At 42.4% G+C, this 25,066-nt stretch overlaps 1 protein-coding gene across 1 annotated transcript in view; it reads left to right on the top strand.

Moving 5' to 3' along the window:
* Window positions 1–6,229: 6,229 nt before the first annotated feature.
* The window catches only part of LOC310866605 (FERM and PDZ domain-containing protein 4-like), a gene marked incomplete at its 5' end in the record, with an annotated part of 28,885 nt that continues 10,048 nt past the window's right edge, over window positions 6,230–25,066 (top strand). The window contains 6 exons of the mRNA XM_083776267.1: window positions 6,230–6,270; window positions 16,305–16,418; window positions 20,983–21,143; window positions 21,618–21,720; window positions 23,576–23,621; window positions 24,791–24,895. Of these exons, the coding sequence (XP_083632393.1) occupies window positions 6,230–6,270; window positions 16,305–16,418; window positions 20,983–21,143; window positions 21,618–21,720; window positions 23,576–23,621; window positions 24,791–24,895 (570 nt within the window). The remainder of the gene's footprint in view (window positions 6,271–16,304; window positions 16,419–20,982; window positions 21,144–21,617; window positions 21,721–23,575; window positions 23,622–24,790; window positions 24,896–25,066) is intronic.

The raw sequence follows: 25,066 nt of genomic DNA, 5'->3' as shown, positions 1-25,066 counted from the left end.
CAGAGAATGCACCCAGGGTGGTTGCTAGTTGAGCTCTAGTGCTGTGGCAAAATCTACCTGTATTATTCATAGTAATATAACTATATTTTGTAACTATATTACTTTGAACTTCATGAGCAGGTAGTCACTTAAATACATAATATTTCAGAGCCATGAAGTACTGTAGCTACTACTGTAGCCAGGTACTGTAACACAAAGTACTAATGACTGATCACAATTTGTCGCACCATTGAATGAATATGGCAAGATGCAATTTAGTTCTCAAAATGTACCCCAGATGCTTTTTGCCATGAATACATCAGCAGTGCCATAATTAGCATGGATTGTGAGTGACTCATATACAGAAAGATGGAGGAATGTAGTAGTGTACACAAACACAGCGACAGACAGCGGACTCTTGGGAGGGGGTGGTTATATGCTGGTACAGTTTGCTGTGACGATTGCTGACACACATCTGGTTGAGGGCCAGGAGGTAATATGGTGCCAAGATAAGATTGGACGGTATAGTACGGTACAGTAGTCTTTTAAAAAACGGACAAAGTGACCTTTTTGCTCTGCAGCATGCTAAAATGCAGCATGTTACCCATACAGTGTTGCACATTGTGCGTATAAAATTATTTTGTTTCACGATCCCATCCTTTTTAGCGCCACCAGGCTGGAATGGCAGGGGACGGGGATTGTGTTATTGCTCCCATGAGTCTGCCCGTCTGTCCCCTGGACCAATTGGCATGACACTTTGCACACACACTTCTAGTAGGCCAAGGAAGGTGAGACATCCAGTCACACATTTCTTAAATTGGCCTCATGGTGGCACTATAACAGGCTCACTATAGCCTAGGTCCCGCTCATTTCTGCCCTTTTCCGCCATCTTGCATTTTTGTCCAAAACTTATGCAAATCGGTACACATTTTCTCTGTAGTCATATCCATCAGATCCAGATTTATTCCATTCGGATTGGCTAGGATTGGCCCATTATGCACAAAATGCCACCAATCACGAACACACCATCCCATCTGCTCATCAGGGCCTTTAAACAACAAAGCCAAAAACAAGAGCCAAAAGTTCTTAAAATGTTGTTTGTGCGTGTATTTATTTTTCTTTGTATTTGCAGAACTTATGAGTGATTTAAGGAAAGTTATTACACTCGACTTATTTTAGCTTTCCAAGGCAAGCAACGTGATCCAAAGAGTGGCAATATTTAAGGCATTGGTGAGTTTTAAGTTTCAAAGCAAGGGTGAAATGACTGAAATAAGCTGTTTTCAAAAAGAGCAGGGGGAAGGGAGGTTATGGAAGAGCAGTGGGATGTTACTGGTGTAAAAGCCTGAGCCAGAAACTCCATAGAGCTGGCCTGATCCCAATATTCTCTGCCAGTCATGCTGCCCTCTAGGCCACAGGTCCAAACCAAGCGGACAAATGGCAGAATATGCAGTCTCTCATTCCTACAGACAGCTAAAGACTATCAGAAACATCATGTACAGTATGTACAAGAAAAATAAGATAAAATAATGCATAAGTAAGTATATAAAAAGACTAAAATAAGGACAATTCATGCATCTCATGGAAGTATACAGCTAAAAGGTTAAAAGGACACAGCATTGCCCATCTATCTGAGTGATCTACATGTTTTGTATAATGATATTGAGGAGACCTTTATGATGATCTAAGGCAGAGGTCCTTACTGGTACTAGTACCAGTGGTACTAGTACCAGTGGTACTAGTACCATGGTACTTGAGCCCCCCTCTGGTGGTAAACAGAGGGGGGGTCAAGTACCTAAATCAACCCAGAGGAGATATTGAAGGTAAAACCTCAAAGAACCTACCCCATATCTTTTCAGTATCTTTTCAGGAGTACAGTGATTGCCCAAATTCTTGACATGCTTACTGCCTGTACTGCCTCTTTAAATGAAATGGTGCTTTTATATAGTGACTTACATGCAAAGCACCAACCTGCTCACTGGGAGGTATCTGCTTGCTTGCTCAAGGACACTTCAATACTACCCCAGGGAGCCATGCAGGGATCGAACTGGGAACCTTCTGATTCCCATGGGCGGCTGCTGATCCACTGCTATTACTTGAGTTCTTCCCTGAGCGTCTGGAATATCATTGCTTGGTGGTTTAGACTTTAGACTTTAGAGCAGGGGTGCCCACACTTTTTTTTACTTGAGAGCTACCAGCAGAACAAGATCTACCCACCAAAAAATATATTATCCCATTGCTGAAAATTGTTTATAAATCTACCTGTGGGGGCTTTGGAGTGTGTGTGTGTGTGTGTGTGTGTGTTTGTGTGTGTGCTCGTGCGTGCGTGCGTGCACGAGTGCATGTCAAATATGAACACAAAAATTGGTGTCCCCATGTTTTTATGCTTAGGGTTAGGTTTAACATTAGACATCTATCCATTAGGTTAGATCAGTTATAGTGTGTGTGCGTGAGTGTGTGCATGCATTAATTGCATTATGCACCCTCTTTGAATATGCCACTCACTTTGAATAAAGTAAGACTGGAATGCTGTGTTATTCTGAATGGTGCAGACAACACAACACATATGTAATGGAATATTAATATTTGCATAGTTGCACTTGCACTTCATGTGTCCTTCATTTTCCTCGGTTTCTTGTTCTTCCATTTTGGATGACTCATGGCTTCCCATTAACCACTTAAACCATGAAAATAAGTAGATGAATGATGTTTTTTGCCGAATGTTCCCCTATTTTTAAGACAATAAAGATGCAAGTTTGCTGCGGTTAAATTAACAATCTAGATTTTGTGGTGGTGGTGTACTACTGTACTGTACACTTTCAATTTCAGCACGTGGCATTCGTAATTTTCGTCGAAAACAAAGTATTGCATTGTGGGTTTGAGGCCGGCCCCTTTTGATGTAAATCAATGAAGTCACCTTAATTCAAGTGGCATATGCCAAAATGTATTATTTATATTTTAGTCCAGGGCCATGTCATGTGGTCTACCTGCACAGCCTTTGTGATCTACTGGTAGGTCACTGTTGTATTACAACAGTCACAATCTACCTTTTGGGCACCCCTGCTTTAGAGCATTAGGCAATGGTGTGGGCTTGCCATCCTCTGTCCCAAATGGCTCAGCTGCGATGATATGGTGGCCATGGCTTTCAGCTGGCAGTCCACAACTCCCCTTACATCCCCTGGCGTCTTCCAATATCTGATCGTCATGCAACTGCAACTATCTTTGTGGATTGGGGCCATTCATTGGATTCTTGGTTAGGTGAGTGGAGCACAGACAGCTGATGTGGATGGAACTTGGTGGCTCTGGAGGATTTGTGCATGGCACTGATTGCAGTTACAGCAGCTGATGGTATCCGGAGGCTCATGTGCATTGGGCAATAGACGGACCAGTGGAGTGTGGCAGTGGCTGTGGGCGACACAAGGAGGCTCTGGGCACTGTGTTCAGCCTCTAGGCCTGGTGGCTCCTCTTGCATCTCGCCAGAAGTTGCTTCTGTGGGCTGTGTCATCGCTTCCGCTGTCAAGCATCTCATCCTGGTGTATCCTCAGGCCCCTCATGTTCTACGTTCTCGCTGCAGATGCACTGTATTCCCCATGTTGTTAGTGTATTGTCCTTGGGTCCATCTGGTTGAGGCGCTCGTAGAAGCATTGAACAACAATACTACAGGTAAATATCTCATACTACTAAGTATCTCATATTGCGAGTAAGTATTTGGAATCATATATCAAGGAGGTACCTAGATATCACTGGGCTCAAGCTACTGACTAGTTCACAGCTCCCTCCCCCCAGCGCCTAAGGCAAGATACAAATCCCCTAAACCACAAGGCCACAAGGCCTTTCCAACACAGCGCACTGACAGCCCCCTGCAAGTATAGGAGATCTCAGTTACATACGTTATTGCGCGTCTTTCTCTGTCTCTCTCCGTTTCTGATTATGTCTGTCCGTCCGTCCCCTCTGTCCCTCAACAAAGACACATTAATATAGAATTATTATAGTTGTGACATTTTAATTAAAACTGGTTGCTATAATCATTGCTTTAAAATGCCTCGACCTGAGCCTTCACATATCTTATTCCTGCTAATGTTACCACATAGACTATTGTTATTGATGAGACTGATTATTATTCTGTCAGCCTACTCTCATACTACATCCCCAAGGAGAAAAATCAGGAAGCAGAATAACCGCCTTTCATCCCAGCTAATGGGAATCACAACAGTGGCTTAAGATGTCAATAGATGAACAAGCATTGTAGCTGCGTTGACTTTAACTGCAGAAATGTCTTTTGTGCCTCATTCCCCGGTGACTGCTTTCCATTCTAGAGCTTAACAGGTTTTATCTACTTATAAATATGGGACAAAACAACACATTGAATTAGTGGCTTAATCAGAAGTAATATTTCAATGTGTTATAGAGACTAGGAATGCTGTGGCTTGAGCCTTAAATTGTGACGTTGGATGCCAGATTTGTTTATTTGTCATTGGCACATTGCAGAGAAGGGTGACTGAATAAATTGCCTTTATTACTGCGAGAAGACCCTTTTATCAAGCTGTCATTGACTCAGGTGACTCATCTGTAGTCTTTGATTAATGTGAAGGCGTTTCTTCCACTATTGGATAAGAGACATGGTGATTCATCTTTTGAAGGGGGACGATTATAGCTAGTGCAGTAGTGCTAATGTTTTCAAATACTCTAGTCAAGTCATCCATTCAATTCTGAAATGAAATAGGATTAAATAAGACCAACATACATAGACAAATCCAACAATAAAAAAAGGTATTTACTAGGTTTGACAACATGAAAATATATCGAAACATGGTAAATATTACAATCTATGTAAATATCTCAGAGGAAAAGGATGCCTGATGCATGCCAATAATGTGCAGCTTAAGAGCTGAATAGCTATGAGTCACAACAAAGCCTTCCTCACCTCTCTTCTGGACATTGATTAATCACACATGCTCTGCTCCTATTATCCTCCATGGAATTCCATGCGGGGTACAGCAATCTTAACAACCCTGCTCTCAGTGCTCTGCTGTGGTAAGGCAACAGGAGAGCATTTAGTGAGTTTATTCGTAGTTTGGGTTTAGAATACTCAATAAAAGATTAAACGACCTCTTCGAGGGTATAAACCTTCAGTAGGTGAAGGATTTCTCATAACAAATGTTTGCGTGCATTGTCAACTGGACACGCTTGCAGTTGCACGTACAGTATGCATGCACGCGCTCTCTCTCTCCCCATCACTCTGACACACCGCCCTGCTCCCTGAAAGAGGGACAACAGTGCTCTTATAGTCTTATTCTTTTGACTCCTATGACGCATGGCGCTGGCCTTGACAAGGCTGTTTTTACTGCATTCATCAGCACCCACAGTATCTGTTTGCCCTTAAAACCCCAGCGTCCCCACGCACCCAGCAGGGCTGGGCTGAGACAAAAATGCGCGGAATTTGGCCCAGACTGGACCACCACAACCAGCGCGCAGATACTCTAATGGTACCAATACTTGAAATACAAGCCCTTAACACCACCACATTTACGGTACAACATAAATGATACACAACACAACCAACAGACAACTAATTTAACATTTGGCTCAGTCCACCCCTGGCACACAGCAAAGTCCTCTGTGTAAATCTAACTCTGAGATGGTACAAATGTAACCCAAAGGAGACATATAGGGTCACTGGGATACATTTGTACACTTTAAGAGTTATAAAAGGACAAATGAACACTGAAGATGTATGTGCATTCCATCCCCTTATCTCCCATTGATCTCTTACCCTCCTCCTTTTCTTCGTACTCTCTCCATCTCTATCACTCCGTTCCAGCCTCTCGCTCGCTCTCCCTCCCTCCCTCCCTGCCCTCGCACTTGCTCTCTCTCCGCGTCTCTTCCAAAGCTGTTGTAACTGTGCCGCGACTCCCGCTCATGATTCCACAGCGATGGATATTAAATGAATGTGGCTTTCTCGCGGCTGGCTGGCTGACGGAGGCACGAATGGAAGGATGTAACCAGGGGAGACTGATGCTGCGCTAGCTGCCACATCCTCTTCCACGGGCTGTGGATTTACACCACTGAGAGTGAGGACACGGTCGGCAATCACTCAGCCATGCAGAAGCCCCAACAACAGGACTAATCTCTCCACCTGACTTGTGGAAGCTCTGTTTTGTTCATTATTTGTTTCCCTACTGCTAAACAGTGTGGGACAATGGAGCCGGAGTGAAAAGTAGATAGTAGGTTTGTTTGTAGCCCTGCTGCACACATGGATGTGTTCAGCTTCGTAAAGATGCCAAAGCTGTCAGGGTGAGTCCGATGGATGCTGCTAGCACTGTGTGGGCATGCCTGCATGTCTACCGCTGCATGGCAATGGTTTTCTTCTTCTGTGGTCAGATACGGGATTTAGGAGACAGGAACAGATGTTGAGTACAGGAGTAGCATGTTGCAATGGTTGTCAAACGTCGGTGGGAATAACTTGGTGTGCGATTCTATGTGGAGCGAATGAACGAGTGAAATAGTGGGGAGAGGGTGGGTGTACTGTGGATGGCAGATGCTGATGCATACAGTACATACATGTTACTGTACTTTGTTAATTCATTTAACTGTACAAGATTGTACATTAACAACAACACAAATGTGTGTATATACTGTATATTGCCTTTTAAGTTCAGAAAATAACATAATTGCACAAACATGGTTATATGTTTTTAACATTAAGGATTTTGCAGTGTTATGACAATCCTTTATTTTTGTTAATATCTACTGGGGTCTGGGTAAATATTATACTGAATAATTTCCATTAGAAACCATTCTACGTAAATATGGGGGCAAAAGCTGTAGGCTATTCCAATAAATGTACTTACTATGTCAAAGTTCCTCATTGGACCTTAATTGGAGCTACACGTGCAGTTCTCTAACTCAAACTTCCATGACCTAACAGAATAAAGTGCTGAGGATTCCCAAGTTCTGCCTTGTACAAAAAACTCAATATTACAGTGTAACAGTCTTTACAATAAGAAATATAAGATAGACCATCTTATTGTAATATTAATATTTAAAACCTATCATTGGCCCGGGCGGCTGGCATCATAGCCGTCTGGGCATAGCCGTCTGGGCATAGCGTCTGGGCATAGTGTCAGAGGTTTGAGTCCTGATCCCGACGACCCTTGCTGCGTGTCACCACCCCCACCCCCACCCCCCCTCCCTTGAAACGATGCCTTTTTTAATAATAAGTGATTAGAGGTTTAATTCATTCATTGCCCTGGAGGACAGTTCATACCCACGTCTGTGTTGGATTGTTAGATTGTCATGATTTTCTACAGTAATCCTCCTAAGGGATTGAGCTTCACCACAGGATAGGTATTGGTTGTGAGATCAGTTCACCATTTTTTTATCACAACCATTTTTTATCATAATATAGTTGCCCGTCTTACATGAGTCATCCAGGGCTGATTATACACTGTACATCAGTTTCTATTTTATTAATAGACTCAAATAGATAACAAGATTAATTAGCAAAATTAGGGTCATTTCACAGAGTGACGGTTTTTGAGTCATGCACAGAATGCTGCTTTTGCTCCAGTGTAGGCAAATCCACTAGAAGAGATTAACAACCAGACCTGCAGTTAAACAGGGGAAGCAAACGGGGAAGACAGGGCTGCTGCTTCAGTTGAGGGGACCATTGCTGCCTGTAAGTGTCCCGCCATGGACACATTTACAGTTTACATGATGGCTCCCTGTGGACCACCTGCATCCTGTCACTGTTAATAATGATGTACATAATATATTCCCTGTTTGCTGGCAAGCACTGCTGCAAAAGCTTTGTCTCTGCCGCCAGAATTTCAGTCAATAATATTAAATTGTTTTCTGGCGCGGACGATGGAACATTTCACACAGTAAGCCTAAGCCATAGCACAGAGTATGTGTTACACAGAGACCATGAAATCTCTCCTACTCAATTATAAGGTAGCTCCTACATAACATTGCTGGCCCAAATGTGACTTCTTCGCTTTGTTTTGATTTTCTTCACTGGGTGTTAATGTCTATAGTGAACACCTTTCCCTGTTTCCCTGTTTGACCACATAGCGTATAAGCTACAAGTTGTAAATGGAAAGGTCTTGACTGATCTGGGGACTGTGTCATTCTAACTCAAGCAAATAAAGAAGAAGTACACAGTAAAATCCAGTCTGTGTAACGTTTAACCTTTTACTCTGCGATAGTTAATAGTTATTTGCTATTTATGAAATATGAACTATGATAAATACATTCTTCATGAGTTCAAAAGCTCATGAAATTGAGTAATTTGACTATATTTCAGCTCAGTGTTGTGGGTGGTAGAAGCATGTTCTACAAAGAGGCATAACTCAATCAATGCATTACGTGAGCCAAGGTCAGTCCTATTTTAAAAGTGCAACATTTTCCACACAGAAGTCACTGGACTGGATAAAATCTGATTAGCCTAAATGTTCATCAGAGTACAAGGGGACCAAAAGAGTTGTCTTTCATGGCTGTTTAAATCAGAAACTCTCAGAGCAGAAGACACCAGCGAATGCGATGGCTGGGGGGCCAGCAAAGACTGAGAGCCAGCTGGCTAGTGCAAGAGGTCTCAGCCGACCATTTATTTTGTTCTCTACTTTAGAGCTTTTAGAATGGAAGCAATGAATAGCACAATGAGATTGTAACATGGACCACAGGGGGGTCCACAGCACATTACAGTGCAATATAGATTGATGGAGGTTTATGAAAAGATACAGCTACAGAAAATCACTTTTCTGTATATCCTCCTCGTTACAGCTAGTGATACTTTAAAGTATTATATATATATATATATATATATTATATATAGTATATATATTAACAGCATGAGAATGGAACCAACGGTCAGCAACTTGGAGGGCTTGTACTGTACTGTAGTTATTACATTAAAACAAGGAGTACCAGGGGGTATTTCATTAAAGCACCAGGGGTGATTTCAGAGGCATGTGGTTGCAGAGGCCCCCAGCGCCCCAAGAGTGTATAACCTTCAACATAGAGATGCCCGCCAAACATATAACCGTATACGTTTTCTGTATATGTGGGTAGTTTTGTGTGTGTGTGTGTGTGTGTGTGTGTGTGTGTGTGTGTGTGTGTGTGTGTGTGTGTGTGTGTGTGTGTGTGTGTGTGTGTGTGTGTGTGTGTGGAAGTGTTTGCATTCTAACTTAACTAACCTGAAGAATACTCACAATATAATGGTGTAATTCATCATCACATGATGTCAAATGGAGATGAATGCAATGAAATATAACAGCTTGTATCATGTGTGGGTGGTGTACAGTACCAAAATGCCTCCTTTAGGTGGTGCCAGAGAACTCCCAGGTTCCAGTGCAAAAATTGGCCCAACTAACCTTAACCCATTTTTACACTGTTAAATGAACACTACATATTTTATTGTAGACCTTTAGGTTCTAATACTCTGGATTACATACGCTGGATTACTGTTAACAATGCTTAGAGTCAGTGCCAGTGGCACTTAAGTGTGCTCACTTACTCAGTGTAAAATACCAGGAACATAATTTTGGGTTGTCTCCCAAACACATTTTCTTATTCCACCCAAAGGAGAACAGAGCCTGAAAAGCTTTCTTTAGAGAACCACCAGAGAGCTGCCTTGAATAGTGCTAGTGCTGTTGCCCATGGCAACAATATAATCACTTGCAAAATAACGAACAAAATAAATACAGAAATGCAATAGGCACATTCAGCGATTTTGTCCCCCCAAAAAATACATACATCAAACGCTGTGTGCAGTTGGATATGAATAGCTTTTTTCTATGCCAATACTACCGACACAATATGGAAACAAACTAGGAATTGTAGTTTTCAGGTTTGATCATGTTGGTGTGATAATTATAGTATCAACTCCTGCATACAGTGTGTAGGCGGTGGACACCATTTGTTCTCCGCCGAAGCCAACTAAACAGCCTGTCGATTTGTGCTGGCCCAAAATGGACAAAATGCTCACAAGAATTGATCAAATTTTGGTGAAGGTACAGGTATTGATGATGAGACCATTTATAACAATACACAGATATTATGGGCCACAGTATTTATAAGCTATTATATTGACCAGTGCATTCATGTAGTGCAGTGGCAGTGTTTAGTCAAGTCAAACAGGACACACTTTTCTGTACTTCTGCCCCCAACAGGAGGCTTACTGTAGGAGAGAGAGGAGAAATGAGGCCCTTTAATCAGACTGGTTCCTCTCTGTCTGAGCCACCCCTCTGCTCCCAGGGGCTGGTCATCTCATCTGCTGTTTGTCCACAGATAGATTACATACAGTATCCAAACAGAATTACATGAGCACTCTCCACCTGCATGTAAACATCTGTTGAATTCAAGAGAGATCCAAGAGCACAGAGGAAGTAACATAGGAAAGTAGGCCTACTCATGTACTGTAACACAGCACATCCATTGGTGGAAATACGAATACTCTTTTACAATTATTTAATATAGTCAGGGTTTGATTGGTAAAAAAAAAGAAGAAAAGAAAATCTAAATCAAATCAGATAAGCTATATTGATTGAATACTTTATTAACAGTTTGCAAACAACGTACGGTGCCAGTGATTTATAATAGAGAATGCTAAAAGGATAACCCAATAAGCCCAGGGCTTGTTTCCATTGAGGTCCTAGTGTGTAGTAGTAATAAAAATGAAAGATATTTACAGTAAACAGATGGGGGGGTGGGGGTCATTTCCGCTGATAAGCTTAGACTTTTGAAGACTTTTTGGAGTATAAGGACTCACACTTTTAGGACTGTTGGTAGGGCATTCCACATTCTGGTGATAGAGCAGTAGAACGAATTTGACCCCATTTTTGTGCCGAAACTGGGTTCAGTGAGATCAAGTCCTTCTGGTGCTATGCCTGTGTGTGTCTTTTACGCTATTGAAATAGTCTGACAGGTACATGGGTATCCCTGTTTTTATGCTATCTTGAAGACCAGGCCCATTGCAAGTTGCTTTACTACGGTTTTGCGAGGGCTGCAATTTTGTTTTTAATGCATTTGAGGTGCTAAAGTACCACAAGGTGCATGCATAGTCGAAATGGCATTGGATGACTCATGAGTGCTCCTGACCACAAAGGAGATCCTGAATAGAAAACTTGTTCTTTGGTTGACCTTTCTGATTACTTTTGTTACCATTTTTTGGTTGGTTTTGGTTGCATTCTAAGATGGGTAGGTAATTTCATCTTTCCTTGTGATGACATTGTCGCCCACTTTGACAATGAAGTATTTGAACCTTGCAGAGGTTTATTCTGGACCCAAAAAGAAGGGATTCAGTTTTGCCTAGGTGTAGCCTCGTTACCCAGGCTTTTATTTCCTTTCGCTACGGCTCAAAAAATGAAAGCCTAGGGGAACCATAGAGTTATAAAGGATAGAGGGAGGACCAGAGCTACAGCCCCGCCGCCTGCTATTCATTTCAATAGAAGTTGCTCAGTGTCGTTTTGAAGCACCCGGAAGAACGGTCTACTTCCGCATTTTTTTCCGCACCAACATTTGGTGTCCAAAATGCGGAAGTGCTCAATGTTAAACCCGAGCTGCACGAGGTTTCCTCAGTGTTTTCTCTGCTGTTTTCTACCAGGGAGGGGAGGGGCAGAGGGGGGCAGTGGGGGCCTCTGATCAGTGAACCAATATTCTCCAGCGCTCTAGACCAGAAAGCACGCTGGCTGGGCCAGGCTAGCTTAGGTGTAATGATAGTTATCAGTGAGCCAGGTGCAGATTCTACCGAGTTCAGAGCTAAGGGCTTCCTCAAACTGCAATCTGCCCTTGCCCGAGGGAGTGTCGAGTCATCCGCGAACAGTGATGTACCATCGGCTTCGAATGTTATCAACCGATATGTAGGTAGGTTACAATGCAAAGTAGGCTCTACTGGCTCTACTGGAGCCTACTGGCTGTAATTAGGAAACACAGAAGTGAAATTACTGCCGCTGAAGCGAAAACATAGTGAAACAGACTTACATGGCCGGTTAAGACTGATATGAGGTTAGGGGACTTACGTGGCCGGTTAAGACTGATATGAGGTTAGGGGGCCTTACGTGGCCGGTTAAGACTGATATGAGGTTAGGGGACTTACGTGGCCAGTTAAGACTGATATGAGGTTAGGGGACTTACGTGGCCGGTTAAGACTGATATGAGGTTAGGGGACTTACGTGGCCGGTTAAGACTGATATGAGGTTAGGGGACTTACGTGGCCAGTTAACACTGATATGAGGTTAGGGGACTTATGTTGCCGGTTAACACTGATATGAGGTTAGGGGACTTACGTGGGTGGTTAAGACTGATATTAGGTTAGGGGACTTACGTGTGGCCGGTTAAGACTGACGTTAGGTTTCTGTTAGTGATAGTCGCGACCAACACCAGATCAGACGTCTGAGCATTTTCCTAATAGAAGCCAGTAGGCTCCAATAGAGCCTATACTGGTTGATATGGGATGATTTTCATTAGAATCCGCGGCGGCTAGATGTACAGTGTCAAACTCCTTTTGGAGGTCCAACATGATTATGCCACAGTATTTGCCTGGAGTGAAATGTTCTGAAGCCAGATTGTAATTTGTACTTTTTTTCTTCTTTGTCTTTTCCATTGAGGCGCTTTTTGACCTGTTAAAATACTAAACTCTCTATAACTTTCGAGAATCGAGATAGAGCCTAGAATAGAAACACGATGGTAGTTGTCGGCTTCTAATTTGATTCCTTTTTTGCACAGAGGGTGACTCTTTCTAGTTTAAAATCCTGCTGGCTGTGCCCCTGGCTGATGGAGAGGTTTGTAATGTTGGCAATAATTGGGGCAATAGAGGGGCCTATGGCTGCGTCTCATCATGATTTAACATATTCATTTTAGCTTGGATTTGAATGGCTGCCGTGTAATGTAGGCCTACATCCGAGAATAAAAGTTTACTGTGATTGTGTGGCTGTGATGACGATAATGACTGAGACTGGTTGTTGGTTCGAATCATCCTTTAATCGGCAATACCAGCAGGCAGGGCTGTGGTGTGGTTTGTGTGAATTATTTACACAGTTAAGTGACTGTGTTAGAATACGCTAGTTAGCTGCATGGTATTCTCCTGTCCAACATGGGTACAATATCCAACAACCGGAATTCAGACTTTATGGTGGGATTCTGCTATAATGTCTTTTCATACAGCAAGTCAGCGAAGTCAAGAAAGTGAAAGTGAGCTGGCGTGATAAAGCAAGGATCCAATTCCTCATGCAACTTTTATAAATGGCTGAAAAATGATCTTTTCCCAGGCTTCTTAGACAGTTTGCTAATGCTGAGGTATTCAAAGTTAGTCTTTGGTCAATTTAGATCACAAAAAATGGGCACAGCTTTGAGACAAGGATGATTTCAATCTTTGAGCAAAAATATTAGATTAGATGTGTGAAATTATGCCTATTGTACAAATACATAGTGTTGTACACGCGTGCGTGCGTGTGTGCGTGCACATGTGCGTGCGTGCGTGTGCTGCACTGCACTCACTTTTAACACAGTATTATGGTGCTAGTAGGCTGCCTGGGAGAGAGTGCATGTTGTAGTTTTATGGTTGTTAGTTTATATTTGGGAATGTGATGGGATGAAGTGTCTTGTAGCGGCCTGACATTACACCTGTCAATCTCTAAGACACCTGACTTAATATCTTTGAGGGGTGCTAGCCACTCCTAACCTATGTCAATCTTTGAGGGTTTGTGTAACCACCAATTATTTTAGACTCTGTCTTGCTTATGTACATGAAAAGATAAAAACCTCCATTATGGGCATATTCCCTTTTTATACGGCCCTACTCTAAAATAAATCCTATGGAATCATAATACATACATTCCTGTGAATTGAACTAGTTTCCCTACCTCTGACTCTTGGATAACCTGTTCAAGAATTGTGCACCATGGGTTAGCAACTCTATCAGGCCTACATGACAGCACAGACATAATTTATTAATGCCTGCTGAGGAGGATCAGTTTCACTGTCCACCACTGTGTCAACCTCTCCAACTCCTCTGGAAGCTAGCTATTATTCTACAGAGTCACTCTGTCTCAGCGGCATAATGCAACCTCTGGTGGACGGAACAAAGAAATCAAAAATCACAATATCCATGACCATGCCATTTAAAAAGATACGATAGGCTATGGCTGACTGAAAGAGGATGGATTTGGCACAACTCTTTGTCAGTCCAGAATGGTATCCAGAAGGCACATCGTCTGATTCTGTGAGTAGAACGTTCCATTATCTTTTTGGGGTCACTTTCATGAAAGGCTAATGATTCCCATGCATTACATATGAGCATTTTAAAGCACAACACCTTTAACTCTAACAGTATTGTTGCTAAGATGGTTGTGGACTGAAAACCTGCTTTGTTCAAAAGCTACAAATTGGCCACATCGATGAAACACGGCTCCCACAGTGTCAGACAGAGCCAAGCATGTAGACACACACCAGCTATGCTGGAGGAAATATGTTCTAAATATACACCCAGGGCCTGCTCCCTGCTAATGTACTGTTGGTCAGATAAATCCATATCCATGTGGAAACAGTAGTACTTGAATGCAAGATCGCATTGGGACAGAAATCTGATTGCTCTACTGTTCTGAAGCCAGTCTTAAATAAGCAAACACAGACAACTACCATTTGACTTAATGTATTACTATAGATGTCACAAAATACATACACAATAGTGTGTGTGTGTGTGTGTGTGTGTGTGTGTGTGTGTGTGTGTGTGTGCGTGCGAGCGTATGTGTGTTTATTTCTTTATTTAAATGTATATTGATATACTATGATAGGCTATACGTATGTATGTACACAGCATATAATATAAATTCAGTATGAATTATGTATAATGAATGAATGCATCCAGTAGAAAGTTGAAGTGCTTGGGTGATGATGAGTTTAAGTGACCTCAAAGCTTTTGTTGTGTCTTTTGCTTCAGTGAATGACACTTTCTCATATTTCATAAGGTCTTCTTTCCCTCTTTATTACTGTTGTGTGTTGATGAATTGACAGTATACATGTGTTGTTATGTTATTCATGCATATCGTATGAAACACACACACACACACACACACGCACATATACATGCACGGATTGCACGCACGCACGCACACACACACACACACACACACACACACACACACACACACACACACACACACACACACACACACACACACACACACACACACACACACACACACACACACACACACACACACACACACACACACACACACACACTGGTACAGTAACTGGGGAGGCATTAAAAGGGGAAGAAAGAGGAGCTTTGAATAATGAATGTGAAGAGCCCTGTTACACAGACAAGCCTTTGAAGTGACATAACTTACTGCCACTGCTCTCACAGCATCACCACTCTGCCGACACACAGAGACAGAGGAGAGAGAAAGACAGCAAGATGGATCGAGAGAGAGAATTGAATTGAATTGAGAGAGAGAGAGAGAGAGAGAGAGAGAGAGAGAGGTGGGGGGGTAATAGCCCTATTTGTGGGGATATAAAAAACTGCAGACTGTCCTGTATGACAACCTGTAGCATGCTGTATTATAATAAGAATATTAAGAATAATAAGAATAATAAGAATAATAAGAATAATAAGAATAATAAGAATAGTAGTACAAATAGGGAGATGTTTTAAAACTGGAGTCAATCCAAGTAAAATCAAGGAGTTCTGTTAATGCTACCCATTTCTTTGGTTAATATTGGGAATAGCTTATACGGTAATAAGGTATTCTGTTATTTCCTGATGAATTCGTCCTGGAGTTGAGTATATCAAATAACTCACTTTTAAGGGAACTGTTTGGGGCTTCGAGCAGTACAGACGATGTGCTGACATCTAGGAATAAAACCAATTTCATGCCTTTCAAAGCACAAGACTGAAGCCTGACAACGCTGCGTGTGTGCGTGTGTGTGTGTGTGTGTGTGTGTGTGTGTGTGTGTGTTTGTGTGTGCGTGCGCGTGCGTGCGTGCGTGTCTGTGTGTTACATAATTAATTGAGTTAGTATTCACTGAGCGCTGGTTAGAGAACATTGTTTATCACATTTGACGACTGCACTCTGATTCACTTGTTCCTATTGTGATCACACAAAGCCTCTCTTTATGCAAAGATGCGTCTTCAAGATTCTTAGACTTTTAGCTGCAGATGTGTGAAAAACTTTTAAATTTAATTTAATATGTGGCTTAACTGGCTTTGCATTGAAGGATGATTTTGGCTCGGCTACACAGAGGTTTCATCAAAATGACTAAACATAATACCTAATGTTACAGTCCGTGACCACCACATGACAAGCCTTCCCCTGTCTGTGTCTCTCCAGCCACAGGACAAAGTGCTCTGGCTGGCCACCCCCCACCGGGACCTGGAATGCATCGCTGGGACCCAATGGATGGGACATGGGGACCAATAGAGAGGGGCGTGACTGCTACATCAAGTAAGTGTTCGGAGTTATAAAGAAAATAAGAGGGACACCCCCCCCCCCCCCCCCCCCCTCCGCCCAGATGTTTCATGAGCTTTGGTAACCTGTGATTATTCTAGCCACGTCACTGCCTCCACACTCTGTCTCCATCTGTGCATCCAGAATACTGATTCCCGGCTCCTGCCACTGCTGCGCGCACACACTGCCCTGGCTTCTCTCTATCTTTCTCTCTCTCACACACACACACACGCACACAGAGCCTGGTCTCGGGCAAAAGGCAGTGAAAAGAGGCTTGTGCACGTTAAAGCCTGTGCGTGCCACTATCGTTGAGATTCACGTGCGCATAGGGACTTGTTTGGAGGTGAGAGCCGGCTGGGTTTATCGCTAAAGATCGGGGGCTGCGGTGCATTCACCATAATCGATGCTTAAGCACTTTGGTGTGTCTGTGCAGACAGGTAAAAGAAACCCTCTCGCTCTCTGCCATCATGAACACAGCATGTCGGTCTGATTCTAGTGCGTGTAAGCTGGAGGCTCCAGTGTAACAAGTGAGTGTTTGGTTCCTTCATTTCTTATTCTGTTCCTGCATGTTATTCTGTCCGCTCTGCTCTCTCACCACTGATATTCAAGTGTGCACCTTACTCACTAGGTCTAAAAATATTACTGCCTGCATCCATCCACATTCTACCGCATACACCAGGTTCTCACATTAATTTTATAGTCATTTTTGAATTATTTTCCTTCTCTCTTGCAAATTAGACGAAATATCACATTCCTTTTAGGAGGTTGAATCTTTAACTCTCTCTCTCACAACACGCTCATTATGGGAATGAGGAACACGTAGCTACTGTACAGTATGTCTAATGTATAGTGCTTTTGCTGTGTTGTTAAACTGGATGGTTCTCTAATGGGGAAACTATGTTTCTTTGCATGGTGTATGCATGACAGGAGGAACAAACTTGTCACACATGGGTTACAGCAAGAGGAGTGTGATGTCAAGAGGGTTACATAAGAAGTGGTTGATGCGCTGGAGCGGCTGGATGCAGAGAATATCTGGAGGAGGAATATCATAGGAGCTCTATTGGCTCTAGCCTCAGCTTTGGCAAAAATATGAGGAGGACGCACAAATCCTTTATTTGCAGCATGTGTCAACTATTGTCAGGTGCTGTCTGAATATGTTGAGGATCCAGAGTTTTTATTTTAAATCGTTATTGTTGTTTCCATGTTGCCTAATGACACACAGGTCGAGTGTGCACAAAAGGAAGCCATGAATAATGTATCAACGGCCATTTAACATGCAAGACTTCCGTGACTGTGTTCAACAAAGAGTATTCCGTGGACACAATACCACTTGTTAAATAGAATCTGGGACACAATTTTGGATATAAGACGTATGCAGTATGCTATAATGAATGGGTGTTAACTTTATCATTCATATTGTGTTAACTGTAATTTAACTTGATGTTATGGGTCCATTTTAAATATTTACCCTGAGAATTGCACTGTGTAGCCTATACTGTAGGCTCAGTTGTGGTTGCCTCAGTCCTCAGAGTGGTCTATCTGAATTATTTCATGTAGAAGTTGTACCTAGCAACAACAGCTTTCTATTTGAGTCGTATTCTACTCAAAGCTTATGTTATGAGTACTTTACTTGGAACTTGCAAAGTAACTGCCTGCAGCAAATAGCAAAATTGACCTCAACCCCATGAAAGAAAATAATGAAATGGAACTCCTTGAACTGTGACAGAGAAAACAGGCTATGGATGTTGTGGCTCAAGCCTGATTTATACTGCACGATGGACCATGAATTAACTTCACAGTCAGACACTTGGCATCAGCCTCAGTGTTGTTTGTCTTGTTGGGGGTGACTTCTGAAGCCACAGTGCGAATTGTGAGCGGTGTGCAGGGTAGTGTGTGGGGTTACATTAGCAGCTAATGGGGATGATTAGGGACCATTAGATGTAAAGCTGTCATCATGTTGGGAGGCAAGCCATCTTTAGCAGGTGGCCTTGGTTGGGGATTAGACTGCACTTCCTGAATGCACAGGACCATATGGTTTTCCTTTGTGCACAATCTGTTGTGCTTGTCACGTGACAAATCAAACTGACTCCAAAATCTAAAGTGAGAGTGTCTCAGAAGCGAGATTCAGGTGACAAACTCATCGACCTGAATGCACTTGTAACTGTGTTATTGTGTGTTCTGTATTGATGGAATGACTATGATGAGTTAGTTACCTGTCACCCATCATGCATTATACAGATTCAATAGAATAGAACAAGGATGTATTAAGTATTTAATTTTATGCTCAGTGGTTTTACCCCATGTCAAAATTATATAGTAATTAGCAGTAAAATAAATGTTAATTTAACATATTCTTTGTGGGAAACTGTTGGGTAGAACATATATTTTAAAATAAATCTGAGGACTAATACGAGAAAAGTACTTCCTCTGCCTGGCTCTACTTATGTTGGAGAACAGCATGTTCTCTCTGTGTGTTTGTGTGTGTGCGTGAAACGTGCATGTGTGTGATTTACTGTTCGTATGTAGACTTGACTTGGCTAAGGGCCCTATTTTGGGATAATTGTGTTTTTTGAATAGAAAACAGGGACATTTTATACGGCTGTAATGGCTTGTCATGACTGTCTATAACTGAAAACAACATAGGCTTACTAGGTCTGAAATGTTTAAGACACAAGTAAAGAAACAGGGTTGCCTAAGTCCAACCGTTGACAGTTTATTGATAGTTGGTTATAGATAGTTATTAAACAGCAAACTGCAAACTAGAAGATACCACATGTACTGTATACACATAAATGAGGAACAGATATTCAGTTTAAGACTTAATAATAGAGAAAATAAATTATAAATAAATACTGAAACCAGATATAATCATTAAGGAAAGTTTATGCATTTACTATGTGTACTATGTAAACTCTTAATTTCCATTTTCCAGCCTTTCAAATAGAGAGAGACTGGCATCAGATTGCAGTGTGCAGAGTGTTTTTCTCTGATATTTATCAAATTAAGTCCTGCATCCTGAAATATCAATTGTAATGACAAAAATGTCACTTCTTCAAACATTGATCCACCAAAGCCCTACTGTTTGATGCCCCAGAAATGTATGTGTGTGATACTACTGTTGAAAGGCAAAGTATAAATGAGGATTAAAAGGTGTCTGTGAGCTTGTAATGGGCTGCATCATACAGAGAGGCCTGCACTCTCTCTCCATGCCTTGAAAGATTAATTGTTAGTATTTAGTGGCGAATGGAACATGTGTCAAGAATAACTGTGAATTACACGCTGCCTTGCCTGCCCATAGCCCTAATTAACCAACTCTGTTGGCACCATGGGGAGATGCTACTGCTGCTGCTATACAACAAGAGTACACACGCAAGCACTCACACGCAAGCACACACACGCGTGTACACGCACGCACACACACACACAGACACAGACACACAGACACACACACACACACACACACACACACACACACACACACACACACACACACACAGTTATAGACACACACACACACACACACAGTTATAGAGCGAAAGCTGCATGTTGCTTGTTTTCACAAGAAAGCAAAGGATACTGGAATAAAGTCTTACTGCAAGGGTATTGGAATCAGGGGGGGGGGGGGGGGGGGGAAATAAAGGGAATACAGCACTACGGGCATCACTATTATGCACGATCTCTACTGCAGCGATTCAAAAACTTTTAAAACTTTTAAATTTCAAAGACTCTGGCCACTGGCCCCATTTGATGATCAATTTAACACCAAATGTACAGTATGGAATTTGTACTCTCTCAGAGTTACAGACCCGGAAGGGTCTAATAACTCCAATTGGTTCCCAGGCTAACTAACAATTATTTACCCGGCGACCCCCTGGAATCCCCTGAGGATCCGTGGAGCACGTTAAGAACCAGTGTTCCGAAAATTCATAAAAACTTAAAACTGGAGGATTTTACTGTGTAGCTTAGAGCATGGCCTCTGAAATGTATTTGAGAACATAATAAGATGTCCTCCCCCCCACATTATAACATGCCATCGCAAAAGCTAAGACTGCAGCTGATATCTCCTACACAGTATGTGACACAGTGGGTATACGGTCTGCAGGAAAGCAAAGAATTGCTGGAGCTCATTTGACAATCGCCCACAAGTTCTATTCTGAAGCATCTCACTACAGTATCTTTATGTCATGTTGTGATCAGCCTTAAACGTTTTAGGTACTGTATATTATTAACTGGAAAACATCCAGTTTCCAAGTGTGAAATTTACGGCTGTCCCATTTATTCTGAAGACTTATGGCCTCTTGTCAGAGCTTGGTTATTCTTTTGGATTAGATATTGATTGACTTGGGCCTACATTCAAACAGAAAATGATTATGCTGACAAGCCTGACAAGTACAGTAGTACAGTAGTTGTTAATTGATATCTTGCTCAACGGTCATGTGTGTCACTTCTGTCAACAGAAGGAGTTTGACTAAAACGTAATACAATGCCTCAAATAAGGCAAATAATAGCAATAATAAATAAATTAGGAAGTGTCACCTTTCACTTTCTTTCTCTACCACAGCCACGTCTCCCAGAGCAGCTCCCTGGAGGAGGTTCGTCTGGACGTGGACAAGTTTGTGCCTCCAGCCCCCCGAAAGGTGGAGATGAGACGAGACCCCGTCCTGGGCTTTGGCTTTGTGGCAGGCAGTGAGAAACCGGTGGTGGTTCGCTCAGTCACACCAGGTAATAAAAACAGCTCACTATTCCAGGGCATGTCATAATAGGTGATCATTCTGCGAACTTAGGCAAGCATTCACTGGGAATAGCATCTCTACAAGCTCACACTGCGTAGTGCCTTGTGAGCTTGCTAAATGAAAAACAATTGTGAAGCGATTTGGTGTAGCGATAAAAAAAAGGATTGGAACAAGTATATACCTCTGGGGGACCCCAGACAACTAAGTACATACAGTATATGAGTGGTTAACACACCAGTGCGCCGTTCCATCCGCGGCTATTATAACCAGAGGCTCTAGTGGAGACAAGATGCAAAAACTGAGCCAGAAAGAAAATCAGCTACAGTGATGAATCATCGATTTTACTCCACCATCATCAACCCCCACAGCCTTGGGCCAGAGTGCAGGAAACCGAGACAATAAAGAAGAATGGTTTGACCTTCTGCAATTTATACCACTTAACTCTTGTTTGGTGTTTGGGCAGGGGGGCCTTCGGAGGGCAGGCTGTTCCCCGGGGACGAGATCATCATGATTAACGATGAGCCAGTCAGTTCAGCGCCCAGGGAGAGGGTTATCGACCTCGTCAGGTACGACAACACACAGAGATGAGATGTCACTTGCCTGCTGCTAGACATGCTGTAGAGATAATTATTAATGCTAATTATGCACATGCTGTCTGAAGTGTTGGACTTGTGAGATGGAAGTTGGAACATTTTTAGCTGCAATCACGCAGCGACTATGAACCACACCGTCAGACTGTTTGTTCGGTCAGGCCTCATTCACACGTATCAAACACCAATCAAGCTGTTTTTTAGGCCACCACAATGCTTTTCCAATGGGAGTCACATGGTTTGACCAAACATTTTTGTTTGATCGGGGGGAGGGGCAGAACACCACCAGCAATCAGCAATCAAACACAAATGTTTGGTCAAACCATGTGACTCCCATTGGAAAAGCATTGTGGTGGCCCAAAAAAACGAACAAACATTTCCTTGATTGGTGTTTGGTACGTGTGAGTGAGGCCTCAGTCTTTCTGTCGAATGGTCTTTCTGTTCGTCAGTCGGTCGGTCTGTCTGTCCAAAATGTTTGAATGCAAACTGAGAGCTGGTTGCAGCTTATCACGGATTAGGTGCTTTATAATTTATTTCCTATTGTGTGGTAACTCTTTAGTGTACTGTATGCTTCCTATGCCACAAACTACCTCCATGAGAGAGCCAATGCATCAAGCCCATTGGTTGAGCCATGAACTTGTTGGCCCAAGCTTGCAATACTAATGTTGGCAATCTGTCAAAATTTGCTTCAAAAACCCATCCCGGTCCTATGGGGCTTGACCACATGTCATTTAACTTTTTTTTTTCGTGGAATAGACAGAAATCCAATTGCTTTTCCAGAATAAACAAACCCTGTACAGTGTCCGACTTAAAATGTCCTCTCAATACTAATACTGTAATAATAATACAGTAATACTGACAAGAGTAATTAGATATAGTACAGCATTGCACTCACCTGCTAATTCTCAATGATTCACTAGTTTGCCGGTGTACATTTACGCATGTGTCTCATAGATGACGACACATGGCTCAGTCCTCCTCGCATGACCTGTGCAGCGGTCTAAACACTAGATTAGGCTATGCCCACATAGAGGACACTGCATCGCAGCAGTGAGTCACAGCTTCGTGACTCCAGATTTGAGGTGATAACCCACTCACCGTGTTGGTTAGGGACAAATGAGCATCGCGCCTGTTGCAGACAGAGCAAGTTCAGTCAGGAAACTCAGTGCAGTTGCTGCCGGCCGTTAATTGGGCCGCCTCTGCGTCACGTTCTGATTCACATGATTTACTTCATCCAATCACACTCATTCCATTCCAGTTTTATTCCCGGCTAAATTTTAGACTGGAAGTTTGCTCTGCCCAATCTGCTTGCTTACTTGCTGCTGCAAACTGATACTGCTGCCTGCTTAAACTTTTGCTACTCAACCTCCGCCACGCCAGCTACCACCTGTCGTTTTGGATCTGCTGTTTAGGTACGGGGGATTCAGAGTCCCTGGTTGGGTCTGATGTGCTTGATCCCAGTACCTAAAAAGCAGATCGAATTCATCGCTAAACCATAATAAATATATTGCTCATTTTATATTCAATAAATATATTCCATCCATTCTTGAGTTGGCCTGACAGAACTACAATATGACATCACTGAGCCACAGTGATGAGGGACTCACCGCTTACCCCAGCACATCTAAAAATTGAGAGATGTATGCGTCGAGCTTCAGAATCACTGATACAGAATGCTGCTTGTTGTCCATCTCAACAATAACAACCAAACCTCGAGAGAACAATGAAGACATTCAAGACACGTCAAGACAGAACATGTTTTTTGTTCAATGACAATGGAGTTCAGGTTCAATCTATAACGACGTGTTTGCTTGTGTGTGCTTTCTTTCAGGAGCTGCAAGGAGTCTATAGTGTTGACGGTCGTTCAACCGTACCCAGTGAGTTTCAAAGTATTCATTCCAAATACACAGGAGGATTACTGTCTGTGTGTGTGTGTGTGTGTGTGCGTGTGCGTGTGCGTGAGTGCGTGCGTGCGTGTGTGTGTGTATGTGCCTACGTGTTGCGTGCGTACGTGCATGCAGTGAACTGTACCCATATCCATGTGTCTGTGGTATGCTGTAAGATTGGCTGCTAACTCCAAGAGATGAGAGCTCAAACACTGAACTCCTTAAAAACAATATTTTGTCCCCCACATCAGAGCCTACTGTACAAAAAGAGCCCATATTGAACCTGCCATGTCAACATTTACTACAGTAGCATCAGTGATGCTGCTGCTGCATGATTCCATGCAGCAACTCATGGAATAATTCTTAGCAGGGGAGTCTGAAGAACCACAAAAAAATGGCAATTGTTTCAATATCAAAACATTAACTATTATGTTGTTACGTTTCTATTATACAAACAAAACAAAGAATAGTCAGTTCCACAAGACAGAGGAACCAGAAGAATGACTCTTTCTAATCCTGACTGTAATTGCTTTCATTCACCAGACATCTCAATGACACTGCACCAGAGGGAGTGTCCCTCATCTCATGAATGGCCACTTTAATCATGACAGTAGAATACAGGCTGGAGAAATGGGAGGGTCTAATGAAAACGCTTATGTTCAAAGGACGTGAGTGTGTCCTTGCATCCTACTGTATAGCGCCATAGAAGTGCATGACTCATCACCCATGACTGCAGCATCTCTGAAGGGGGCAATTTTGCGTTAACCACTTTCACCCTGGCATCCCCATTTTGGGCATGTTATTAGTGCCAAGTTTAAAATAAATAGTCAAAAATAGTCAAAATATTTCAGAGATTTTCTAAAATGTTTTAAAAATAGCAGATATACAAACTCACAACAAGGTACCGGTACATTGTAATGTGTTGTGAGTTTGTAGATCATTTTTATTTTATACGCCGTCGTACAAAGTATAAAATATGGCTTAAGTGGTAAAGGAAGCCTAATTTATACTTCATTGTAACCGCATCTGTTTCCGGAAGAAAAAATAAATCAACTAAATGCAGCACATCAGTTAGTCTTGGTGAAAGAAAATAACTGAGCGGCCTATAGTTTAGGCTTAACAGTGCTTTTTCCTTTGTGTTTTTCACCCCCTTTCTTAAGTCACCCAAATCTGCCTTCATCAGTGCAGCCAAAAAGGCCAAGTTAAAGTCTAATCCTGTTAAAGTCCGCTTTGCTGAAGAAGTCATCATCAACGGCCAGGTCCCAGTAAGTCCACGGAACACAGATTAATTCTCTACAGTACACATCAAAGGTTGCACACAGGGGACATTCACAACTGCCTAATTTATGCTCTGTTTTATGGCTGTCGTGCGCCGAAAATAGCTAATCTACAAGCTCACAACAACAACGTGTTGCATGCGTGATGCATGGTGAGCT

This window comes from Protomyctophum parallelum, assembly GCF_964188405.1.
Source record: "Protomyctophum parallelum genome assembly, chromosome: 11".
Taxonomy (NCBI): Eukaryota; Metazoa; Chordata; class Actinopteri; order Myctophiformes; family Myctophidae; genus Protomyctophum; species Protomyctophum parallelum.
Note: the sequence above shows the minus strand (reverse complement) of the source record. Positions and strands in the feature narration are given on the sequence as shown.